Source organism: Scyliorhinus torazame, chromosome 11 (assembly GCF_047496885.1).
Source record: "Scyliorhinus torazame isolate Kashiwa2021f chromosome 11, sScyTor2.1, whole genome shotgun sequence".
Taxonomy (NCBI): Eukaryota; Metazoa; Chordata; class Chondrichthyes; order Carcharhiniformes; family Scyliorhinidae; genus Scyliorhinus; species Scyliorhinus torazame.
The window spans coordinates 246,303,648-246,324,452 of NC_092717.1; the positions used below are offsets into that span (position 1 = coordinate 246,303,648).

Below are 20,805 nucleotides of genomic sequence, written 5' to 3' on the forward strand. Positions count from 1 at the left end.
TAGATTGGACACCAAGGATCGGGCGATCCAGAAGGTGGAGAAGGCGCTGGCTGAGCAGGAGGAACATCAGACTGCGGTGGAGCTGGAGGTGGGGATGCTGAGGGACTAGCAGAAGAAGCTCCTGGAGAAGGTGGAGGACCTAGAGAATAGGTCCTGCCGGCAGAACCTAAGAATCGTCGGGCTCCCGGAGGGGTCCGAAGGAACGAACGGTGGGGCATACATTGCAGACATGTTTGTGAAGCTGCTGGGGAATGGGGCATTCTCCCGGCCCTTGGAGGTGGATAGGGCTCACAGAGCACTCGCGAGGAAGCCGCGAATGGGAGACCCCCCGAGGGCAATGGTGGTGAGATTCCACAGGTTCTCGGATAAGGAGCGCATTCTACAGTGGGCCAAGCAGACATGGAGCTGTAAGTGGGACAATAGCATCCTGCGGGTTTACCAGGACCTGAGTGTAGAGGTGGCCAGGAGGAGAGCAGGCTTCAACCAGATCAGGTCGATCCTTTTTAAGAAAAAGGTTAAGTTTGGACTGTTATACCCAGCCCATCTCTGGGTCACGCATGAGAAAGGCAAGGGGGGGCGATCTATGAACATGGAGAGAAGGCCAGCAGAATGCTTGCACAGCAACTTAGGAAGAGGGAGGCAGCTAGGGAGATGGGGAAAGTAAAGGACGAAGACGGGAACCTGGTTGGTGATTCAGTAGGGGTGAATAAGGCATTTAGGGACTTCTACAGCAGGCTGTACAAGTCGGAACCCCCTATGGGGCTGGAGGGGATGAGGCACTTATTGAAGGGGCTGAATTTCCCAAAGGTGGATGGGGAGCGGGTAGAAGGGCTGGGGCCCCAATCGGGCTGGAAGAGATAGAGGAGGGCATGAAGGCCATGCAGGCAGGTAAGGTCCCAGGTCCGGATGGGTACCCAGTGGAGTTTTATAAAACATTCTCGGGGATATTGGGGCCGGTGTTGTTGAGGATGTTCAATGAGGCAAGGGAAAGAGGGGTATTGCCCCCGACGATGTCACAGGCAACGATTTCACTGATTCTTAAGCGGGACAAGAACCCGGAGCTGTGTGGGCCGATCTCCCTGTTGAATGTAGATGCCAAGTTGCTGGTTAAAATCTTGTCCTCCAGGATCGAGGATTGTGTTCCCGGGGGAGGAGAGGCGACTGGGAGAACTGTCGTTTAGGTTAGTAGAGGGAAGCTTTAGGTACCTAGGTATCCAAGTGGCGCGGGAATGGGACCGGCTGCATAAATTGAATCTGGCCCGGCTGGTGGACCAAATGAAGGATGATTTTCGGAGATGGGACGCGCTTCCGTTGTCTCTGGCTAGGAGGGTGCAAATGGTGAAGATGACAGTCTCCCGAGATTCCTATTTGTATTTCAGTGTCTCCCCACCTTTACTCCGCGGTCCTTTTTTAAGCGGGTCAACAGAGTGATCACGGGCTTCGTCTGGGCGGGCATGACCCCGCGAGTAAGGAAGGTAATGCTTGAGCGGAGTCAGGGAGAGGGCGGCTGGCGCTGCCAAATTTTAGCAAATATTACTGGGTGGCCATGATCAGGAAGTGGGTGGTGGGGGAGGGGTCGGCATGGGTGCGTATGGAGGCGGCTTCATATAAGGGCGCCAGTTTGGGGGCGTTGGTAACTGTGCCTGTGCCGTTCCAGCCGGCACGGTACTCCACCAGTCCAGGAGTGGTGGCGGCCCTGAGAGTTTGGGGCCAGTGGAGGCAGCATGTGGGAGCAGTGGGAGCATCGGTCTGGGCCCCAATCTGTGATAATCACCGGTTTCCCCTGGGGAGTATGGATGGGGGGTTCCGGTATGGCGGAGAGCGGGAACTGAGAGGATGGGGGATATGTTCATAGAGGGGAGCTTTCCGAGTATGAGGGCGTTGGAGGAAAGGTTTGGGTTGGCGAGGGGAAACAAATTCAGGTATCTGCAGGTGCGGGACTTCCTTCGTAAACAGGTGTCAACCTTCCCACTCGTTCCGCTAAGGGGGGATTCAGGACAGAGTCGTTTCCAGAGGGTGGGTAGGAGAAGAGAGCGTCTCGGACATTTATAAGGAGCTTCTGGGGTCAGGGGAGACGCAGACCGAGGAGCTGAAGCGCAAGTGGGAGGTGGAGCTGGGAGGTGAGATAGAGGATGGTCTATGGGCGGACGCGTTGAGTAGAGTCAACACGTCTCCACATGTGCCAGGCTCAGCCTGATACAATTTAAGGTTGTGCACCGGGCTCACGTGACAGTGGCCCGGATGAGCAGATTCTTTGGGGTGGAGGACAGGTGCGCAAAATGCGCGGGAGGACCAGCGAACCATGTCCACAGGTTCTGGACATGTCCAAAGCTTAGGGGATTTTGGCAGGGGTTTGTGGACGTCATGTCCATGGTGTTAAATACAAGGGTGGCGCTGGGTCCAGAGGTGGCGATGTTCGGGGTGTCGGAAGACCCGGGAATCCAGGAAGAGAAAGAGGCAGACGTTCTGGCCTTTGCTTCCCTGATAGCCCGGAGACGGATACTATTAGCTTGGAGGGACTCAAAGCCCCCGAAGTCGGAGGCCTGGCTATCGGACATGGCTAGCTTTCTCTGTTTGGAGAAAATCAAGTTCGCCTTGAGAGGGTCACTGTTAGGGTTCACCCGGAGGTGGCAACCGTTCGTCCACTTCTTTGTGGGAAATTAATCGGCAGCAGACGGGGTGGGGGGGGGAGTAGTTTAGATTAGAGTGGGGGGTCAATAAGGGAGGGACCTGTACGAGAGGTAAATGGCTTTTGCACTATATTTATGGTTTCATGTATATTGTTTATTGTGTTGTTGTTACTATACCAAAAATACCTCAATAAAATGTTTATTAAAAAGAAACAGTTGTCTGTTGCAGGCAGCACCATCAGAAGCAGTGATGGCTGTTGGGAATGGATCCACCAAGGACACTGAGGGATCCCAGGCGACAGGGGAGTGAGGGCAGGATGGGGACATGGGGTGAGGGTCATGGGAGATGGAGGTCAGCAGGAAGGGCTGGGGAGGCGGCTTTCTGTGGGGAGCCCCTCCCTGGGACCAGATTCCTCAATCAAGCACAAAGTGCATTTTAACGAGGGAACCCCCCCCTCCCTCCCAACCCACCCCACTTACCCCACAACAGCCCCACCCCCAACATCACCTCCCTCTTCCCGCCCCAGAAACCTGGAAGGAAACACAGCAGAGTTTACCTTTCAGGCTTCCCACGCGGAAAACTCACCACCACCAAACGGACCTCTATGGAGGGCATTAAATGTGTGTAATGGTCAACTCCTGATAGGGTAACTTATGCAATAGCTGTGCTACAGCTGGTGTAGTGTGATGTCTGAAAATATCCCTTTCAATTATATATTCCAGTGTTTTTATTTCAGATTTCCAACATCATTTTGTACATCGTTTCATTACGTTTTTTTAATCGTTTGATATTTTGTGACTGCTTAATGTAGGATCATCACACGCAAGACGAGGGACTTGTACTAAACTCAAGCAAAATACTCTACCTGCATCTAATTTCCTTTCAGCTTCCTTTGTCATGAGAAGAACGTCATCACTTTTGGTGTTTAAATCAGATGCTTGTCCAGGCAAATCCTCCTTCACCACAGCCTAAAAAACACAATAAAAGGCATAGGAACATGGGAATTAGGAGCAGCAGTCGGCAATTCAGCCCCTCGAGCCTGCTCCGCCATTCAATCAGGTCGTGGCCGATCTCTTCCTGGTCTCTAATCCACCGCCCCACCTGTTCCCCATTTCCCTTTAACCCATTTTTAAAAAAATTCAGAAATATATCAATCTCCTTCTTGAAACCATTTAATGATTCCGACTCCACCGCACTACAGGGCAGCGAGTTCCACAAATTCACCACCCTCTGCGAGAAGTAGTTCCTCCTCATCTCAGTTTTAAATCTACCATCCCTCAACCTATATGCGTGACCTCTCGTTCTAGATTGTCCCACAATGGAGAACATTTGGTCTACGTTTACTTTATCAATCTCAGTTAGTATTTTATACACCTCGATCAGATCCCCTCTCATCCTTCTAAACTCCAGCGAGTATGTCCAAACTGTTTAATCTCCCTTCTTATGTCAACCCTTTCATCCCTCGATTCAATCTGGTGAACCTCCTCTGAACTGCCTCCAATGCCACCACATCCTTCCTCAAATAAGGGGACCAAAACTGTGCACAAAACTCCAGATGTGGTCTCACCAACACCCTGTACAATTGCAACAATACTTCTCTATTTTTATACTCCAGTCCCTTTCCAGTAAGTGCTAAAATTTGCCTTTCGGTTGCTGTGCCTGCAAACCGACTGAATAAATCTGCATCTACTGATTAAACCCTCCTCCGTGCCTTTTGTCACTTCCAGACTCGACTATTCCAAAGCTCTCCTGGCTGCTCTTCCATAATCCTGAGCTCATCCATAATTTTGCTGTTCATATCCCAAACTTCATCTAAAGCCTTGTTCACCCTTGTGCTTACTGACCGTTATTGGCTCTCACTCCAGCGATGCAGTTTTAAAAATCTCAGTTTTGTTTTCCAATCCCACGGTGGCCTCAGTTCTCCCTACCTGTGTAATCGTCTTCAGCCAGACAACCTTCTGATTGTCCTGCATATCCCCCGCTTCCATCGCTCCACTGCTGGTGACTCAGCTGCCAGCTATAAGCATTGGAATTTCTCCCTTTATATCTCAATCCTGCGAGCTCCCTCTTCTCCTTGAAGAAATCTCTTAAAACCCACTACTTTGACCAATTGTTTATTCATCAAGCTAAATGAGCAGAACTTTGCCACTGGAGTGTTTTTCTGGATGTCGAGGCTATTTTCAAACCCAATTGCCGCAATAGGGAGCCTGCCAGTCCGACCTTCTGCAAGGCTTCCAATTAACAACCTACATCCAAGATCACTGACCAGTGATGGTGGGCGATTGAGGAGGCAGGAGGGCAGATTAGCGTGCCAATGTTAGAGCAGCCAGCAGGCTTCACCACATCTGCACTGACAATGTTGCTGAAGTGAATGACAAAAAGAGGGCAGAGTGAAATGGATTTGAAAGAAGCCCGAGGAGCTGGCACCGTCTCTGCACAGTGACCAGCGTCTGGGACAATGCTCTTGCAATGGCCAACCCCAGACCTCAAGCTTTCAAAATTGCAACTTTGAAGTCTAGTAGGTTGTTATTATCACGCCAGCTTGAACTCCTACCATGCAATCACCTTCTGAGAGACAAGTTGCCAACTGCTCCAGTAACCAAATGCGATTTTGCCTGGGGAACGGCTGATAATTGATTCAATTATAAGCTGAATGGGCCTCCTTTCACAGGAATCCACACAATCCACTTCCAAGGAAAACAGAACGAGGCGGGAACATTTCACCATTTCAAGCCAACATGATTTTTATTCTAAGGCCTCCCTCACCACAGCTCTCCAATTTCCCCAAGGGCTTGATATCCTTCCTAAAGTACGGTGCTTGGAAATGGAGAGTGCGTCAGCTGCGGCGTGACCAGTGATTGCCCTTGAGAATATATATATTTATATTTTTACACAATTTAATGCATGTTTCTATACACCCACTACTAGCACTTGATCAGTTGCTCAGGTCTGACATTTACCTGTAAAGCATTATCGGCTGCATCTGCTGCACTGTTGGCTGCTGCCTCTGCTGCATTCACTGCATTGATTATGTTCTCATAGGCATCGGAAGCATTGAGGACACGTTGGATTAAGGCATCTTGGTTTACCGTTCCTATTGCTCTGTAACAATGTGAGTGGTTTAAAATCAAAGTCAGAATTTTAAAAAATGTACCAACAACAATAATGCGTAAAAACCCCTGATCATCAACGAGGACACTTACAAACGAATAAGTTGCACAATTCGTTTTTATTTGGAACTCTCTATGGCCAGTATTTGACACTCTCCTCATCCTGTGCAGGTTCTGAGGCGGAGGTGGGGGTGGGGGTGGGGGTGGGGGCATGAAATTGCAGAGACGAGATTCCCTCCAGGCTCCCATTGTCCCGACCTCGTAGCGGCTTTGGGCTCGGGTGGGCAGGGAAGTCCAGCCTTGCCCTAATTATGACCCTTAAGTGGCCATAAAAGAGAACGTAAAGTGGGAGTGGGGCTGTCATAGACAGTGGAGATGTGTTCCCTGTCAGCTGACCCCTCCCATCCCATCATGCAAATTGAGCACTATTTTACTGGTAATCTAGTTTTCAAAAATGTTTATTTTTGACAAAGTCGTGCATTAAAAAATCATAATTAAACTCAACACCATAAGAATTCAAGATAATGCCAAAATGCGGGGAGGTGTTTTCAGGTGAGGGAGGGGCTGGGAATGGGTACTTATAAATGTTGCCAACCCTCCAGGGTTGGCCTGGAGCCTCGAGCGATTTGACATTAATCTCCGAGTCACTAATTCCAGGAATCCTGGAGACAACATATTGGGGCACTGAAATGTTTTGAGAGGACTAGCCAATAGTAGGCGGACAATGTGAAAAGGTCATGCGATGCTATCTCCAGGAGTACATCCAATCAGATTCAGCAATTACACTGGGCCTGTGCACTGCTCGTGAGGCTGCTGTTGTAAAAAGCCTCAAAGTCGCATTGGTGAGATTGAAGAAGTGGGATGCCCTTTGGTTTTGTTGTCAGCATCAAATAACAGGGCAAGATTATAAAAAAGGTACATTTACATAGTACCTTTCATCGCCGCAGGATGCTGCAAAGCACTTTACACCTAGTGAAATAGTTTTTGCGACATGGGGCGTGATCTACCAGATATTCCGGTTCCATGCCGGCGCATGGGTTTCCCAGTGACAAGGGATGCAGTCACTGGGAAATCCTGTTGACAATGGTGGGGTCGGTAAATCCTGATGGTGGGCCGCCTCTGCTGCCAGCGGGTTGGTTGGTAAATCCCGCCCATAGTCACTGCTGTATTGTCTGAAAAGTGAGAGACTATCTATACACAGTAACCTCCCACACAAAGCACTGTGATACCGATTGAGGGATAAACGTTAGCCAGGACATCAAGGAAAACTTTGAAATAATGTCATGTGATCTTCCCTATCCACCCAAGAGGAAGACATGGCTTTAGATTAACACTTCATTCAAACAATGGTACCTCCCACAGTGCAGAATTCCTTCAGTACTGCACCAGAGTGTCAGCTTAGATTCTGTACTCAAGCATCTGGGGCGAGACTTGAACCCACCACCAAAGGTGAGAACGTTAACAACTGAGCCACGGCTGACAGCCAGATCAGAGAACTGGCATCACAGGTTGCCAGCTTCCCTTTTCCTGAGCACTGACCCCTGGGGACCGGCTGGAAATGTATTTGCTCTGTGTTATTTTCCCCTTCGTATTGTCACTCCATGCTGTGCATCTTCCCAAGCTGAGAGGTGCATGATTGAGAATGGGGACCATGCGAGGCTACTGAGTCCTCTCTCCTCCAACATCCAGCAGTGAGGAAAACCAACTCACTGACCTATTGTGCCAATCTCTTTCTGTTACACCCTTTTCCACCCAGCCAGTGTTCTGAAATAAGAACATAGGAAATAGGAGGCGAAGAATGCTATTCATCCCCTGAAGACTACTCTCGTATTTAATAAGATTATAGTTGATCCTCTACCTCCACTCCACTTTTCTGTCCTATCCCCACATCCCTCTCACCTCTGGAGTTGTTTTGACAACTGATCCAAGTTTTCAGCATGTTTTTCTGCTCTAACCACAATGGGCTCCTTGCTTTTTGCATCTGAAAGCTTTTTAACTTTGACTTCAAGTGATGATACCGCTCCATCCAATTGAGCTCCATGTTTTTCATAATCCTGGTTGATAGAAAAATGATAAATCAGAGTACGATTGTGAAGTTTTATTTTATATCACATTAAGAGCTGGTGATGAACAGTTTCCCCTTACCTCCTGACTCTTGTCCAAGTCCCGAAGCATGTTTTTCAGTTCAGTAAGGCTGACCTCAACCATCTGAAGCAAACTTGCGATTTCTGTCTGCTTCTCATCTAATTCATTGTGTTTTTTCTGGAAGAAGAAATTAGATCTTGACTTTGTGTTTCATGTTACACGTCTTCACATTAAATACTCTTAGTTCACACGATATAAAGAGATACTTTGTAACGTCTCCAGGAATGGTCTTTGACCACTGTTAAGTCATCCTTGTGGATTGAAGGCCGATTTACTCCCCTTCTTTTTGTTGTGGTGCTAATTCTTGCAACCTCCTCCAGCCCCACAGCCCTTGGGGATCTCTGCATTGCGTATCCCAGCATTGGTGTCTGTGCCAACAACTGTCTGGACCCTTAGTCCTGGAATTCCCTCTTTAAACCCCTCGCTTTCTCGCGTCCTTTAAGGTACTCCTTGAAACCTACATCTTTGACTAAGCTTTTGGTCATCTGTCCCAATACCTCCTTGTGTGATTGTTGAATTTTGTTTGCTAACATTCCTGTGAAGTGCCTTGCGTATTATGTTAAAGGCACTTTATAAATGCATTGTTTTAATATGGATAGCAGCTGTTCAAGGCAGCAGCTCAGCAGCACCTCCTCATAGGCAATTAGGGATGGGCATTAAATGCTGGCTTAACCAGCGAAGCCCACATCTCTTAAATGAATAAAAAGAACTAAGAATTCTACTCTACGAAGATGCATATTTACTCGAACACGTTCAGCCAAATCAATGATACTGCATTTGTTAATAAGAAATAGGTTCATTAAGACTATTTACAATTTAAACCATGCCATCAGCAATAAATAATGACCTTGCCAGTGACACCCATACTGTTGAAAAAAATAAAAAATTCTAACTAATCCATTCATTATCACAAAGGCTTCAAGGTAGTTTGAAACATTTGCCTTACAGGCCAAAGATGTTAGATGTATACAACCATTATCAACAAACACTTGTCTACATGTGATGGCCTTTAACGTAGAAACCAAGAGAAGATATTTTACAGAGGTAGAGTAAAACAAAATGCACATTAACGCGAGGAATAGGTAATAGACCATGGGGTGGGTGCTGACCAAATGTCAGTGAAATGGGTTTTAAAGAAGGGTCTTAAAGCAAGACAAAATGGAAAAGGGTGGGGGGGGGGGGGGGGGGGCTTTGGGATGAAATTCCAGAGCAGCGGGTCAAGACAGCTGAAAGTATAATTGCCAATCTTGCTAATCTCTTCCAGCCCTACAACCCTCCAAGACATCCATGTTGTTCTACTTCTAGTTTCTTTAGCATCCCAATTTTAATCATTTCACCATTGGCGGTCGAACATTCCGTTTCCTAATAATAATAATAATTGCTTATTGTCACAAGAAGGCTTCAATGGAGTTACTGTGAAAAGCCCCTAGTCGCCACATTCCGGTGCCTGTTCGGGGAGGCCAGCACGGGAATTGAACCCGCGCTGCTGGCCTTGTTCTGCATTACAAGCCAGCTGTTTAGCCCACTGTGCTATACTAGCCCCTGTCCTAAGCTCTGGAATTCCCTCCCAAAACCTCTCCATCTCACTTTCCTCCTTTAAGATGCCCCTTCGTTTTTACTTCTTTGATTAAGCTTTTGGGTCATCTGGCCCACGATCTCCTGATGTGGCGGTTTATAATGCTTGAGTAAAGTGCCTTGGGCTGTTTACTACATTAAAGGTGTTATCTAAATATAAGTCATTGTTGAGATGAGAAGGTGAGAAGCACATAGTGTGAGTGGGGGTTAGGGTATGGTTACACTGAGGTTTGGGTAGGCTGTAGTCTTGGAAGAGTGGAGAATGGAGGATTAAGATTGAACAACAACTTACATTTATACAGCATCTCAAAATGGGAAACCTCCCAATGTACATTAATATCATACAGATCAGCTCGACACAGATGGGTTTGTTGATTTTGGCGATAACCAATGATGCTTATAGGAACAAACTCAAACATTATACTGTACCAAAATAAATATACATTGATGCTCAGTACCATTATTTTCCAATAGATGTCACTGGTGTGTACTGAATAGAGCTGCTTTAAATTATATGCTTCAGTTGAAACAAAGGTTGTATTCAGAGAAACAGAAAAACAGGAGGAGGTCATTTAACCCTTAGGCCCTGAAAGAATTCTTGGCTGATCAGCGACTTAACTCCACATGCCTGTCTTGGCCACATATCACTTAATGTATTTGGTTAACAAAAAACTACCAATCTCAGCTTTGAAACAAACAATTGACCTTGCCTCAATTGCCCTTTGCGGATGAGAGTTCCAAACTTTTACCACCCTTTGTGTGTGGGGGTGCTTCTCAACTTCATGGAAAAGAAATTTGATGTGAAAAAGACACAAACTATTTTTGGCACTTGCATTAGAAAATGTATTTCTCTGCCTTAAGGGAATTGTACAGCATTTTGATGTGGGGTTAAATGGGCTAGAACTCACAACTCTGAGGAATCAAATTCTGGACCCTTTCAATCTGAAGTCTAAAAGGTCTGAATGCGACCGCTTCTCGGCGTTTTGGCTATGATCGAGCATCAGATCCAGCCCAAGACGAGGTGCAAAGTCTTTTCTTCTCAGCTTGGATCTTGTATGTCTCTCTTGTGGAGACCATGAATTGGATTCCATTTAAATTGTTTTTTGGAGCAGGCAATGAGATGGAATAAGGGTTTGCCCTGTCCACTCGGCGCATAGGCTTTGTAACTTTAAGGATGGGATAAAAAATCAATCATCCTTTCAGGCAGCACATTCCAGCTCATAAAATACTGCATATATTTGTTTACATCTTCCTTCTGATTCTGTTGTCAATTATCTTGTTTGTATCCTCTAGGAACGACTGTTCTACCACCGAAAACACGTCTCCTTATTCTCTGAATCAAAATCCATCATATTTACTTCAAAACTCTTCATAACTGGACAACTCTCATCAGAAAATCTAATTTATGAAGTAACATTGACTTTGTAAAGAAATAAAACCCAACAGTTATATTATGGAATAGATATTGAACAACAATCACCTTGATAGCTTCCAGTGAAATGGAGTTGATTCTGTTGAGGTCATCAGCCTTTCGAGTTAGATTGACTGCTTCAGTCATCGCTTCTTGAAGATCCATTAACTTAGCCTGATACAAATTTAGTGCATCCTTTATATTATTGGTGAGTTCCTTGTTCTCGTCAATATTTTTTACCAGCCTATTAACATGGTCGAACACTGAAAGATAATGAATAAGAAACCAAAGTTACAATGGTTTGTAAAAGAAACATCACTGAGATTGTGCCGGTGAATATGGGAACAAGAGCAGGCCATTTAGGCTTTGGAGCTGGTTCCCCCTTCAGTGAAATCAAGGTTGATATCTAGGGCCAGATTTTCATGGCCTCGATTGGGACAGGGCTGGAGGTGGGGTGTTACTGAATAAGTGGCTGTGAGTCCGCATGGCCGAAATCCTGTCTCTGTTTTCGGTCTTGATATTCGCAAGGGTAGGGGAGAGCGCAGTCTCTGAACGAGCCCAAGACTATTAAGAGGCTTAACTATTAACATTGTTGAGGCTTATTGAAAGCCCATCTCTTGAGATCTTTCCTGAATATTGCTGGAGTGTGCTGGCGTTGGGCAGGTGACTAAGTCATACCCGCTACATAGAGGGAAAAACCATGCTGGGAGCAGGTCATGGAGGCAGGAGGAGTTAAAAAGATGCATTCAAACTTTTCATAGGTTAAGGGCTTTTAATACTTTGAAGTTGTGGCGCACAAAGACTCCGTGAGACAAACAGAGTGAAGTCGATGAGGCTTTATTAAGCGTGTCTGTTCCCCAGCAGCCCGATAGTAAACTGGCATGCGGGGGAAGGCACCGGCTTCTTATACTTCGCCTTCAGGGCGGAGTATGAGGTCAACGGCCAACCAGGACCCGGGATCTGTCAGCCAATGACATTAGGGCTTCCAGTCCCACATGACCCCCAATACATACTACCACATTCACCCCTTGTCAAAAATGAACCCGGCGGGGTGATGCTTCGTATGGTGGTAAGGGTTTACAGTACTGGTCCTGGGAGGAGAGAACAGTTACATGGTAGGACCGTATTGGACAGTATCGTCCTGTTACAACTATTTACAGAGGATATATGAAAACAAAATGTTCATTGGACAGTCCATCTTTGTTTTACATCGACGCCACGAGTCGGTCGGGCGGTCTGGTCGTCCGTGTCGATCGCCTCGGCCCCGGCGGTGGTGGTGGTGCTTGTACCAGCGTTGTCGCCTCCGGGAACCGCACGGTTTTAGCTGTCGGTGCAAAGGGGAGGGGGGCTGATCCTCCTGGGAAGGGGGCGGTCGCGGGGTGCGGCGGTGGCAGGAAGGGGGGCGGTTGGGTTGATGGTGCCGGGGGGGTGTGCGTGGTGCCGGCGGGCGCCAGATCCCGCAGGGAGACCGTGTCCTGTCGGCCGTCGGGGTACTCCACGTAGGCGTACTGGGGGTTTGCGTGGAGGAGGTGAACCCTTTCGACCAACGGGTCCGCCTTATGTGCCCGCACGTGCTTTCGGAGCAGGATGGGTCCTGGGGCCGCCAGCCAGGTCGGCAGCGACGTTCCAGAGGAGGACCTCCTAGGGAAGACAAGGAGACGCTCGTGAGGCGTTTGATTAGTGCTCGTACATAATAACGACCGGATGGAATGGAGAGCGTCCGGGAGGACCTCCTGCCACCGTGAAACTGGGAGATCCCTGGACCGTAGAGCCAGTAGGACGGCCTTCCAGACCGTGCCGTTCTCCCTTTCTACTTGCCCGTTCCCCCGGGGGTTGTAGCTGGTCGTCCTGCTTGAAGCTATACCCTTGCTGAGCAGGAACTGGCGCAGCTCGTCACTCATGAAAGAGGACCCCCTGTCGCTGTGGACGTATGCGGGGTAACCGAACAGTGTGAATATGCTGTTCAGGGCTTTAATGACTGTGGCCGCGGTCATGTCGGAGCAGGGAATGGCAAAAGGGAAGCGGGAGTATTCGTCCACTACATTAAGGAAATACGCGTTGCGGTCGGTGGAGGGGAGGGGCCCTTTGAAATCGAGACTGAGGCGTTCAAAGGGACGGGAAGCCTTAATCAGGTGCGCTCCATCTGGCCTGAAAAAAATGCGGTTTGCATTCTGCGCAGATGTGGCAGTCTCTTGTGACTGTACGGACCTCCTCTAAGGAGTAGGGGAGATTGCGGGACTTGATGAAGTGGTAAAACCGAGTGACCCCCGGGTGGCAGAGGTCCTCGTGGAGGGCTTGGAGGCGGTCAATTTGTGCGTTGGCACATGTCCCGCGGGATAGGGCATCAGACGGCTCGTTCAGCTTTCCGGGCCGGTACAAGATCTCATAGTTGAAGGTGGAGAGTTCGATCCTCCACCGCAAGATCTTGTCGTTCTTGATCTTGCCCCGCTGTGCATTATCGAACATGAAGGCAACCGACCGTTGGTCAGTGAGGAGAGTGAATCTCCTGCCGGCCAGGTAATGCCTCCAATGTCGCACAGCCTCCACTATGGCTTGGGCTTCCTTTTCCACTGAGGAGTGGCGGATTTCTGAGGCGTGGAGGGTTCGGGAGAAAAAGGCCACGGGTCTGCCCGCTTGGTTAAGGGTAGCCGCGAGAGCTACGTCAGAGGCGTCGCTCTCGACCTGGAAGGGGAGGGACTCGTCGATGGCGCGCATCGTGGCCTTTGCGATGTCCGCTTTGATGCGGCTGAAAGCCTGGCAAGCCTCTGTCGACAGCGGAAAAGCCGTGGTCTGTATTAGGGGGCGGGCCTTGTCTGCGTACTGGGGGACCCACTGGGCGTAGTATGAAAAGAACCCCAGGCAGCGTTTCAGGGCTTTTGGGCAGTGCGGGAGGGGAAATTCCATGAGTGCGCGCATACGTTCGGGGTCGGGGCCTATTATCCCATTGCGCACTATGTAGCCCAGAATGGCTAGCCGGTCGGTGCTAAAAACGCACTTGTCCTCATTGTACGTGAGGTTCAAGGCTTTGGCAGTCTGGAGGAATTTTTGGAGGTTGGCGTCGTGGTCCTGCTGATCGTGGCCGCAGATGGTTACATTGTCGAGGTACGGGAACGTGGCCCGTAACCCATGTTGATCAACCATTCGGTCCATTTCCCGTTGGAAGACCGAGACGCCGTTTGTGACGCCAAAAGGGACCCTTAGGAAGTGGTATAATCGCCCGTCTGCCTCGAAGGCTGTGTACTTGCGGTCACTTGGGCGGATGGGGAGCTGATGGTAGGCGGACTTGAGGTCCACGGTGGAGAAGACTTTATACTGGGCAATCCGATTGACCATGTCGGATATGCGGGGGAGAGGGTACGCGTCTAGTTGTGTGTACCTGTTGATGGTCTGGCTATAGTCAATGACCATCCTTTGTTTCTCCCCTGTCTTCACTACTACCACCTGCGCTCTCCAGGGACTATTGCTGGCCTGGATTATGCCCTCCTTTAGTAGCCGCTGGACTTCGGAGCGAATGAAGGTCCGGTCCTGGGCGCTGTACCGTCTGCTCCTAGTGGCGACGGGTTTGCAATCCGGGGTGAGGTTCGCAAACAAGGACGGGGGTTGCACCTTGAGGGTGGCGAGGCCGCAGATAGTGAGTGGGGGTATGGGGCCGCCGAATTTAAACGTAAGGCTCTGTAGGTTACATTGAAAATCTAAGCCCAGCAAGGTGGGGGCACAGAGTTGGGGAAGGACGTTAAGTTTGTAGTTTTTGAATTCCCTCCCCTGTACCGTTAGGGTAACTATGCAGAATCCCTGGATCTGTACGGAGTGGGATCCTGCGGCTAGGCAAATCTTTTGTGCGCTGGGGTAGGTAGTTAAGGAACAGCGTCTTACCGTGTCGGGATGTATAAAACTTTCCGTGCTCCCGGAGTCGACTAGGCATGGCGTCTCGTGGCCGTTAATTAGGACCGTTGTCGTCGTCGTCTGGAGAGTCCGGGGCCGAGCCTGATCGAGCGTAACCGAAGCGAGCCGTGGTTGTAGTAGTGGGGTGGGGTCCGTTGTTGCCGTCCAAGAGGACGTCGGGGATGGATAAAATGGCCGCCCCCATACCTCGCCCGTAGATGAGGGGTCACAAGATGGCGTCGGGGGTGGACAAAATGGCCGCCCCCATGCGTCGTACAGGTCGGGGGCGGTCCAAGATGGCGGGGCCCCTCCTCCCCTCGTGGTGGTCGGGACCCAAAATGGCGGCGTCTGCGGGTCGCACATTGAGTGCTGGGGGGTCTGGGGGGCGCTAGGACCGCGCGGAGTTCCCGGGCCGCGGGCGCTAGGACCGCGCGGAGTTCCTTTGGTGCGAGCTCCAGGGCCGCGGGCGCTAGGACCGCGCGGAGCTCCCTCGCTGGGGACCGGCAGGTCAGTGCAAGCGCTGGGACAGTGAGGAGGTCCCTTGCCGGGGACGGAGGTCGGGGTCCAGGTGAGTTGTATTGCCGGCGGGTCAGGCGTGGGGCGCGGGACGGGGGTGAGGGACCAGGTCGGCGGCGTTGGCGGGTCAGGCGTGGGGCGCGGGACGGGGGCGAGGGCCCAGGTCGGCGGCTCCGGCGGGTCAGGCGTGGGGCGCGGGACGGGGGCGAGGACCCAGGTCGGCGGGTCAGGCGTGGGGCCGCGAGCGCTGGCACCGCGCGGGGCTCCCTCGCCGGGGACAGCGGTGGTCGGGGTCAAGGTAGGTGGCGCCGGCGGGTCAGGCGTGGGGCGCGGGACGGGGGTGAGGGTGGCGTTCGGGATACGGAAAACCCCCTCCTCTCCGTGGAGAGTGTTGGCTGGCACCCAAATCGGGAGCGCCGGCGGCGGGTCATACATGGGCTGCGGGGAGGGGGGTTGGGGAGCGTAGGCGGCGTGCAGGGCTCCCAGTTCTCCCGGGGCCGCGGTGGTCGGGACCCAAAATGGCGGCGCCTGGGGGTCGCACATGGCGTGCTGGGGGGGTTGGGAGGCATAGACTGCCTGTAGGGCTCCCTGTTCTCCCGGGACGGCGGCGACCACGCGGGACCGGCACACCACCGCATAGTGGCCCTTTTTCCCGCAGCTTTTGCAGATGGCTGCGCGGGCCGGACAGCGTTGTCGGGGGTGCTTCGCCTGGCCGCAGAAATAACAGCGGGCGCCCCCGGTGCGACTCGGCGTTTGGACTGCGCAAGCCTGTGGGGTGTCCGGGGGGGGGGGTAGGGGGTTTGCCGCGGCGGGTACGTACGGGGCCCAATGGCCTGCTGCGCGGTCGGGGCCGTAGGCGCGGGTATTACGCGCGGCTACGTCCAGCGAGGCTGCCAGGGCCCGTGCCTCTGAGAGTCCTAGTGACTCTTTTTCTAGAAGTCTTTGGCGGATTTGGGAGGATTGTATACCTGCAACAAAAGCATCACGCATTAACATGTCCGTGTGTTCGTTTGCGTTCACAGACGGGCAGCTGCAGGCTCGTCCCAAAATCAGCAGCGCGGCGTAGAACTCGTCCATCGATTCTCCGGGAGCTTGCCGTCTCGTCGCGAGCTGGTAGCGAGCGTAGATTTGGTTAACTGGGCGAACGTAGAGACTTCTCAGTGCTGCGAACGCCGTCTGGAAATCGCGGGTGTCTTCAATGAGGGTGAAAATCTCCGTGCTCACCCTCGAGTGCAGGACCTGCAGTTTTTGTTCATCTGAGACTCGGCCTGTGGTCGATGTGATGTAGGCCTCAAAGCAAGTCTGCCAGTGTTTGAAGGCTGCTGCTGCATTCACTGCGTGGGGGCTGATCCTCAGGCATTCTGGAATGATCCTGAGCTCCATAGTCCTTTTTAGGCACGCTTAATAAATTGTGGCGCACAAAGACTCCGTGAGACAAACAGAGTGAAGTCGATGAGGCTTTATTAAGCGTGTCTGTTCCCCAGCAGCCCGATAGTAAACTGGCATGCGGGGGAAGGCACCGGCTTCTTATACTTCGCCTTCAGGGCGGAGTATGAGGTCAACGGCCAACCAGGACCCGGGATCTGTCAGCCAATGACATTAGGGCTTCCAGTCCCACATGACCCCCAATACATACTACCACAGAAGTTCAAGTGGCATCAGGCATCACAGTTTTAGGAGTGGAGTCAGCAATAAGACGTTTACCAAACCAGGATGTTGTTATTTCCTTGGCATTGTGTGGCATCAGGGGAAGTGGGCATGGCAAAATATTCCACCTGACAACCAGGAAGGGTTCAGGTAGGTTCCAGAGGTGAGATAAATGAGACTGCTATTGGCTAAATGCAGCATTTGGCCAGATGCCATATCAAGGGGTCTTAGCAAAACTGGGTGGAATTTACCGGCTGCACCCCACGGAATCAGGATGGGATGTGGCCGGTAGTCCCCAGGAAAGGCCTCTTCCGGGTATCCCGCCAGATGTTGCACCTCGCGCGATCTAACGGGAACTCAGAGACATTGTGGTCTGGATCCTGTCCACAACGGGTGGGACCCAGACTTGCAGAGTTAGGCGAGTTTAAAAACGCACTTAACTCTGCCGACGCCAGATCGAACTGGCTCCCGGGGTCTACTGGCCTCGCCAGGGAAATCACAGCCCGGTTCTGGTCAGCACTGGTCCCCACAAACTGGTCCACACAAACTGGTCCCCACAAACTGTCCCTCACAAACTGTCCACACAATCTGGTCCCCACAAACTGTCCCCACAAACTGGTTCCCACAAACTGGTCCTCACAAACTGTCCACACAATCTGGTCCCCACAAACTGTCCCCACAAACTGGTTCCCACAAACTGGTCCCTCACAAACTGTCCACACAATCTGGTCCCCACAAACTGTCCCTCACAAACTGTCCCTCACAAACTGGTCCCCACAAACTGTCCCCACAAACTGTCCACACAATTGGGTCCCCACAAACTGTCCCCACAAACTGGTTCCCACAAACTGGTCCTCACAAACTGTCCACACAATCTGGTCCCCACAAACTGTCCCTCACAAACTGGTCCACACAAACTGGTCCTCACAAACTGGTCCTCACAAACTGTCCACACAATCGGGTCCCCACAAACTGTCCCTCACAAACTGGTCCCCACAAACTGTCCCTCACAATCTGGTCCCCACAAACTGTCCCTCACAAACTGTCCCTCACAAACTGGTCCCCACAAACTGTCCACACAATCTGGTCCCCACAAACTGTCCCTCACAATCTGGTCCCCACAAACTGTCCCTCACAAACTGTCCCTCACAAACTGGTCCCGACAAACTGTCCCTCACAAACTGGTCCCCACAAACTGTCCCCACAAACTGGTTCCCACAAACTGGTCCTCACAAACTGTCCACACAATCTGGTCCCCACAAACTGTCCCCACAAACTGGTTCCCACAAACTGGTCCCTCACAAACTGTCCACACAATCTGGTCCCCACAAACTGTCCCTCACAAACTGTCCCTCACAAACTGGTCCCCACAAACTGTCCCCACAAACTGTCCACACAATTGGGTCCCCACAAACTGTCCCCACAAACTGGTTCCCACAAACTGGTCCTCACAAACTGTCCACACAATCTGGTCCCCACAAACTGTCCCTCACAAACTGGTCCACACAAACTGGTCCTCACAAACTGGTCCTCACAAACTGTCCACACAATCGGGTCCCCACAAACTGTCCCTCACAAACTGGTCCCCACAAACTGTCCCTCACAATCTGGTCCCCACAAACTGTCCCTCACAAACTGTCCCTCACAAACTGGTCCCCACAAACTGTCCACACAATCTGGTCCCCACAAACTGTCCCTCACAATCTGGTCCCCACAAACTGTCCCTCACAAACTGTCCCTCACAAACTGGTCCCGACAAACTGTCCCTCACAAACTGGTCCACACAAATTGTCCCCACAAACTGGTCAACGCAAACTGGTCCTCACAAACTGTCCCTCACAAACTGGTCCCCACAAACTAGTCCCCACAAACTGTCCCTCACAAACTGGTCCCCACAAACTGGTCCTCACAAACTGTCCACACAATCGGGTCCCCACAAACTGGTTCCCACAAACTGGTCCCTCACAAACTGTCCACACAATCTGGTCCCCACAAACTGTCCCTCACAATCTGGTCCCGACAAACTGTCCCTCACAAACTGGTCCACACAAACTGTCCCCACAAATTGGTCAACGCAAACTGTCCCTCACAAACTGGTCCTCACAAACTGGTCCTCACAAACTGTCCCTCACAAACTGGTCCTCACAAACTGTCCCTCACTAACTGGTCCACACAAACTGTCCCCACAAACTGGTCAACGCAAACTGTCCCTCACAAACTGTCCCTCACAAACTGTCCCTAACAAACTGGTCCCCAAAAACTGTCCCTCACAAACTGGTCCCCATAAACTGTCCCACACAAATTGGTCCCCACAAACTGTCCCTCACAAACTGGTCCCCACAAACTGATCCACACAAACTGGTCCCCACAAACTGTCCCTCACAAACTGGTCCCCACAAACTGCCCCTCACAAACTGATCCATACAAACTGTCCCTCACAAACTGGTCCCCACAAACTGTCCCTCACAAACTGGGCCACACAAACTGTTTCTCACAAACTGGTCCCCACAAACTGATCCACACAAACTGGTCCCCACAAACTGTCCCTCACAAACTGGTCCCCACAAACTGCTCCTCACAAACTGGTCCCCACAAACTGCCCCTCACAAACTGGTCCCCATAAACTGCCCCTCACAAACTGATCCACACAAACTGTCCCACACAAACTGGTCCCCACAAACTGTCCCTCACAAACTGATCCACACAAACTGGTCCCCACAAACTGTCCCTCACAAACTGTCCCACTCAAACTGGTCCCCACAAACTGCCCCTCACAAACTGTCCCTCACAAACTGTCCCTCACAATCTGGTCCTCACAAACTGGTCCCCACAAACTGTACCTCACAAACTGATCCACACAAACTGCCACTCACAAACTGATCCACACAAACTGGTCCCTCACAAACTGATCCACACAAACAGTCCCTCACAAACTGGTCCTCACAAACTGTCCCTCACAAACTGATCCACACAAACAGTCCCTCACAAACTGGTCCTCACAAACTGTCCCTCACAAACTGATCCACACAAACTGGTCCTCACAAACTGCCCCTCACAAACTGATCCACACAAACTGGTCCCTCACAAACTGATCCACACAAACAGTCCCTCACAAACTGGTCCTCACAAACTGTCCCTCACAAACTGGTCCTCACAAACTGGGCCACACAAACTGTCCCTCACAAACTGATCCACACAAACTGCCCCTCACAAACTGATCTACAGAAACTGTCCCTCACAAACTGGTCCCTCACAAACTGGTTCTCACAAACTGGTCCTCACAAACTGGGCCACACAAACTGGTCCCCACAAACTGTCCCTCACAAACTGTCCCACACAAACTGGTCCCCACAAACTGATCCACACAAACTGTCCCTCACAATCTGGTCCCTCACAAACTGATCCCCACAAACTGTCCCTCACAAACTGGGCCACACAAACTGTCCCTCACAAACTGATCCACACAAACTGCCCCTCACAAACTGATCTACACAAACTGTCCCTCACAAACTGGTCCTCACAAACTGGTCCCTCACAAACTTTCCCACACAAACTGTCCCTCACAATCTGGTCCCTCACAAACTGATCCACACAAACTGTCCCACACAAACTGGTCCCCACAATCTGCCCCTCACAAACTGGTCCCCACAAACTGTCCCTCACAAACTGATCCACACAAACTGGTCCCCACAAACTGTCCCTCACAAACTGGTCCCCACAAACTGCCCCTCACAAACTGGTCCCCACAAACTGTCCCTCACAAACTGGTCCCCACAAACTGTCCCTCACAAACTGATCCACACAAACTGTCCCTCACAAACTGGTCCCCACAAACTGTCCCACACAAACTGTCCCTCACAAACTGTCCCACACAAACTGGTCCCCACA

At 51.0% G+C, this 20,805-nt stretch overlaps 1 protein-coding gene across 3 annotated transcripts in view; it reads right to left on the reverse strand.

Annotated features, from left to right (window-relative positions):
* lama3 (laminin, alpha 3) overlaps positions 1–20,805 on the reverse strand; it is an 858,151-nt gene that overhangs the window by 95,560 nt on the left and 741,786 nt on the right. For all 3 annotated transcript variants that reach the window (XM_072468523.1, XM_072468524.1, XM_072468522.1), the window contains exons 50-54: positions 10,942–11,135; positions 7,887–8,003; positions 7,641–7,795; positions 5,592–5,733; positions 3,497–3,599 (exon numbers count right to left, since the gene is read on the reverse strand). In XM_072468523.1, coding sequence (XP_072324624.1) covers positions 3,497–3,599; positions 5,592–5,733; positions 7,641–7,795; positions 7,887–8,003; positions 10,942–11,135 — 711 coding nt within the window. The remainder of the gene's footprint in view (positions 1–3,496; positions 3,600–5,591; positions 5,734–7,640; positions 7,796–7,886; positions 8,004–10,941; positions 11,136–20,805) is intronic.